Source organism: Saprolegnia diclina (genome assembly GCF_000281045.1).
Source record: "Saprolegnia diclina VS20 unplaced genomic scaffold supercont1.52, whole genome shotgun sequence".
Classification (NCBI taxonomy): Eukaryota; Oomycota; class Saprolegniomycetes; order Saprolegniales; family Saprolegniaceae; genus Saprolegnia; species Saprolegnia diclina.
This window is the reverse complement of record NW_008246119.1, coordinates 152,726-154,875: the sequence shown is the minus strand read 5'-3', so window position 1 is coordinate 154,875 and position 2,150 is coordinate 152,726. Positions and strand designations below refer to the sequence as shown.

Here is a 2,150-nt window from a genome sequence, read left to right as displayed (position 1 = left end):
TGCGTCGCGCGCGAAAACAAGCTGTTGCAGCCGATGGAAGCTTCGACATCAAGACAAGAGAGCATTACCACAACCGCGTATTGCTGGCTACTGCTTCAAGGTGGCTTTCTAGAGTGTTCCGAGAACAAAACATTTGTTTCAAACGTACAGACATGCGGCTTCCGGCGCTGAAGTCATGAATTAGGCATCTTTCGAGATATGGGGCAAATCGAGAGTCGTCAGTATTGAGAGAACGATGGAACTGATGGCTGCCATTCACAAGAGAACTGGAAGGAAGTGTAGCACCTTGAGAAAGAGGGAGCTTCGGTGGTAAAAACATTGGACCAGTCGACGTCGCTGCGTCGTGCGCTCAGAAACAAGCCGATCGAGGCTTCCACCTCAAGATCTCATTTGACAACCAAACAAGCTACTCGTTGAAGTCCGTTGGTGTTGGAAGGATTCGGTGCAGGCAGAGTCGTGGCGCTTGCACTGCTCGTAGAGTCTGCTATCTTGCTATCATCAACCGCGCTTTGCTGACGCGTCGAAGGCCATTTCAGTCGTTCACCAAACGAACGCAGGAGGAGGTCGACTATAACTACGGTTCTGCTGTCGTCGTCCTTTGCAGCACGTCCATCAGTTTGTCTACTTAGTTCGACCGCGGCCAGCAACAGGTCACGAGGCCTCGAGGTCGCTCCGTACGTGTCGTCGGCGACCATCGGTGAGCGGACAGAAGATGCGATGGTCGGCTTCTCCGAGGCTAATAGAGCGAATACCTGCATGTACTACTAGCTCGTCGATGTCCTCGTGCATATCGATCGTCGTTAGTAGTTGGATCATATTAGTCAGCAACGCCTCGACATGACTACGTCGCCAGATCGTCGGTCGTTGGCATGCGATACGAGGGCGTGGGTCTGCGTGGCGCGTTGGCTGATGCCGCATCGGCCTTGGCTCGAAACGGGAGGCGCTCTGGGTAGGTGAGGTATGCTGCGATGTCGCACGTGCTGAAATCTCCGGCGCCGGGGCCGCGCGCAAGACGAACGTCGCCGTTCTCGCCCCAGTCGGTGCCCCACGCGCTGCGCACCTTGAAAAAGTCGACGGGCGGTAGCGACAAGCCGACGTCTTGGGTGCCGTAGCCAACGACGAACACGGCTTGGTCCAATCGCCCAAGTGGGCACCATGAGAGGAGGCCGCCGGCGTACTGTCGCCACACATAGTTGTTGGTGGTTGCAAATGCCACAACAGGCTGCATCTGGAGCACCTGGAGGAGGGCGGCCTCGCCACGGGCTTCTACGATCTCGTCGACGTAAAGCGAGATCGACCCGGCGCACTTGGCGTTGTCACTGCAAAACGACGCAACGCCCCAGTAACCCGAGGTGTATGGGATCGCCTTCTCAGTGCACAAGGCACTGGATCGCTGGACCAGCCACTGCATGCCTTCGAGTGGGGTCCCTGGGCCTGAGCAGCTGTCTGGGCCGCCAAGATAGGTGCAGCTCAAGACTTGCTGGACCGAGAGGTCGATGGCTTGGCCGGTCGCGAGGCAGTGCGCAGACGACACGACCGCCGCTGCCATAATCGCCCAATCGCTTCGACACTTGCCGATCCATTTCGCTGGCCCGACACATGTCGATTGCTTGGTCCAGTCCACCGAGGCGGCGACGGCTCTGCCGGCAACACTTCGATTCAATGCGACGGCTGGCGGGAGAGATACCGACGGTGGCACCGGCGGCGACGACGACGCAAACCGGGCAAATTCATTCTCCGTGAGCAACGCAAACTTGGTCAAGTGACTGAACGTCGCGTATGGGTTGGCTGCTTGCAAAGTGGGAAGCTTGTCCTTGGTCGCCTTCAAGCGCCGAAGAAGATCGTCGGTCGTCAAGGTTCCTCGCACCAGCTTCATGGCCGCGCGTAAATGGTCGTCATTACCAAACTTCTTTTGCCAGAGCGTCAAGTCGCGGTTAAGATCGCGGCGCTCGTCGTCCGAGATGTTGAAGGTAGCGAGTGTGACCGAGAGAAGAAGCGGTAGCAAGCTGAGGAAGCGCATGCTGAGCAGGATGAAGTCTGAACGTACGAGGGTGCAAGGCAAGCGCGACGCGCTTGGAAACCGACTGATCGCAGCATCAATCGAGAAAACAACCACGCGCACGACTCGCTCCTTGAGGCGGTGCTGCTGG

The 2,150-nt window shown here is 57.6% G+C and overlaps 1 protein-coding gene across 1 annotated transcript; it reads right to left on the bottom strand.

The window, feature by feature from the left end:
• Window positions 1-751: 751 nt before the first annotated feature.
• Window positions 752-2,150, bottom strand: SDRG_12742 (hypothetical protein). The gene has a single exon (XM_008618824.1). It carries the CDS (start codon window positions 2,018-2,020, stop codon window positions 842-844), a length of 1,179 nt encoding a protein of 392 aa, XP_008617046.1. The 5' UTR covers window positions 2,021-2,150; the 3' UTR covers window positions 752-841.

Excerpts from the sequence above, each read along its gene's own strand:
- SDRG_12742 (XM_008618824.1), bottom strand. The coding sequence starts at position 2,020 with ATGCGCTTCCTCAGCTTGCTACCGCTTCTTCTCTCGGTCACACTCGCT.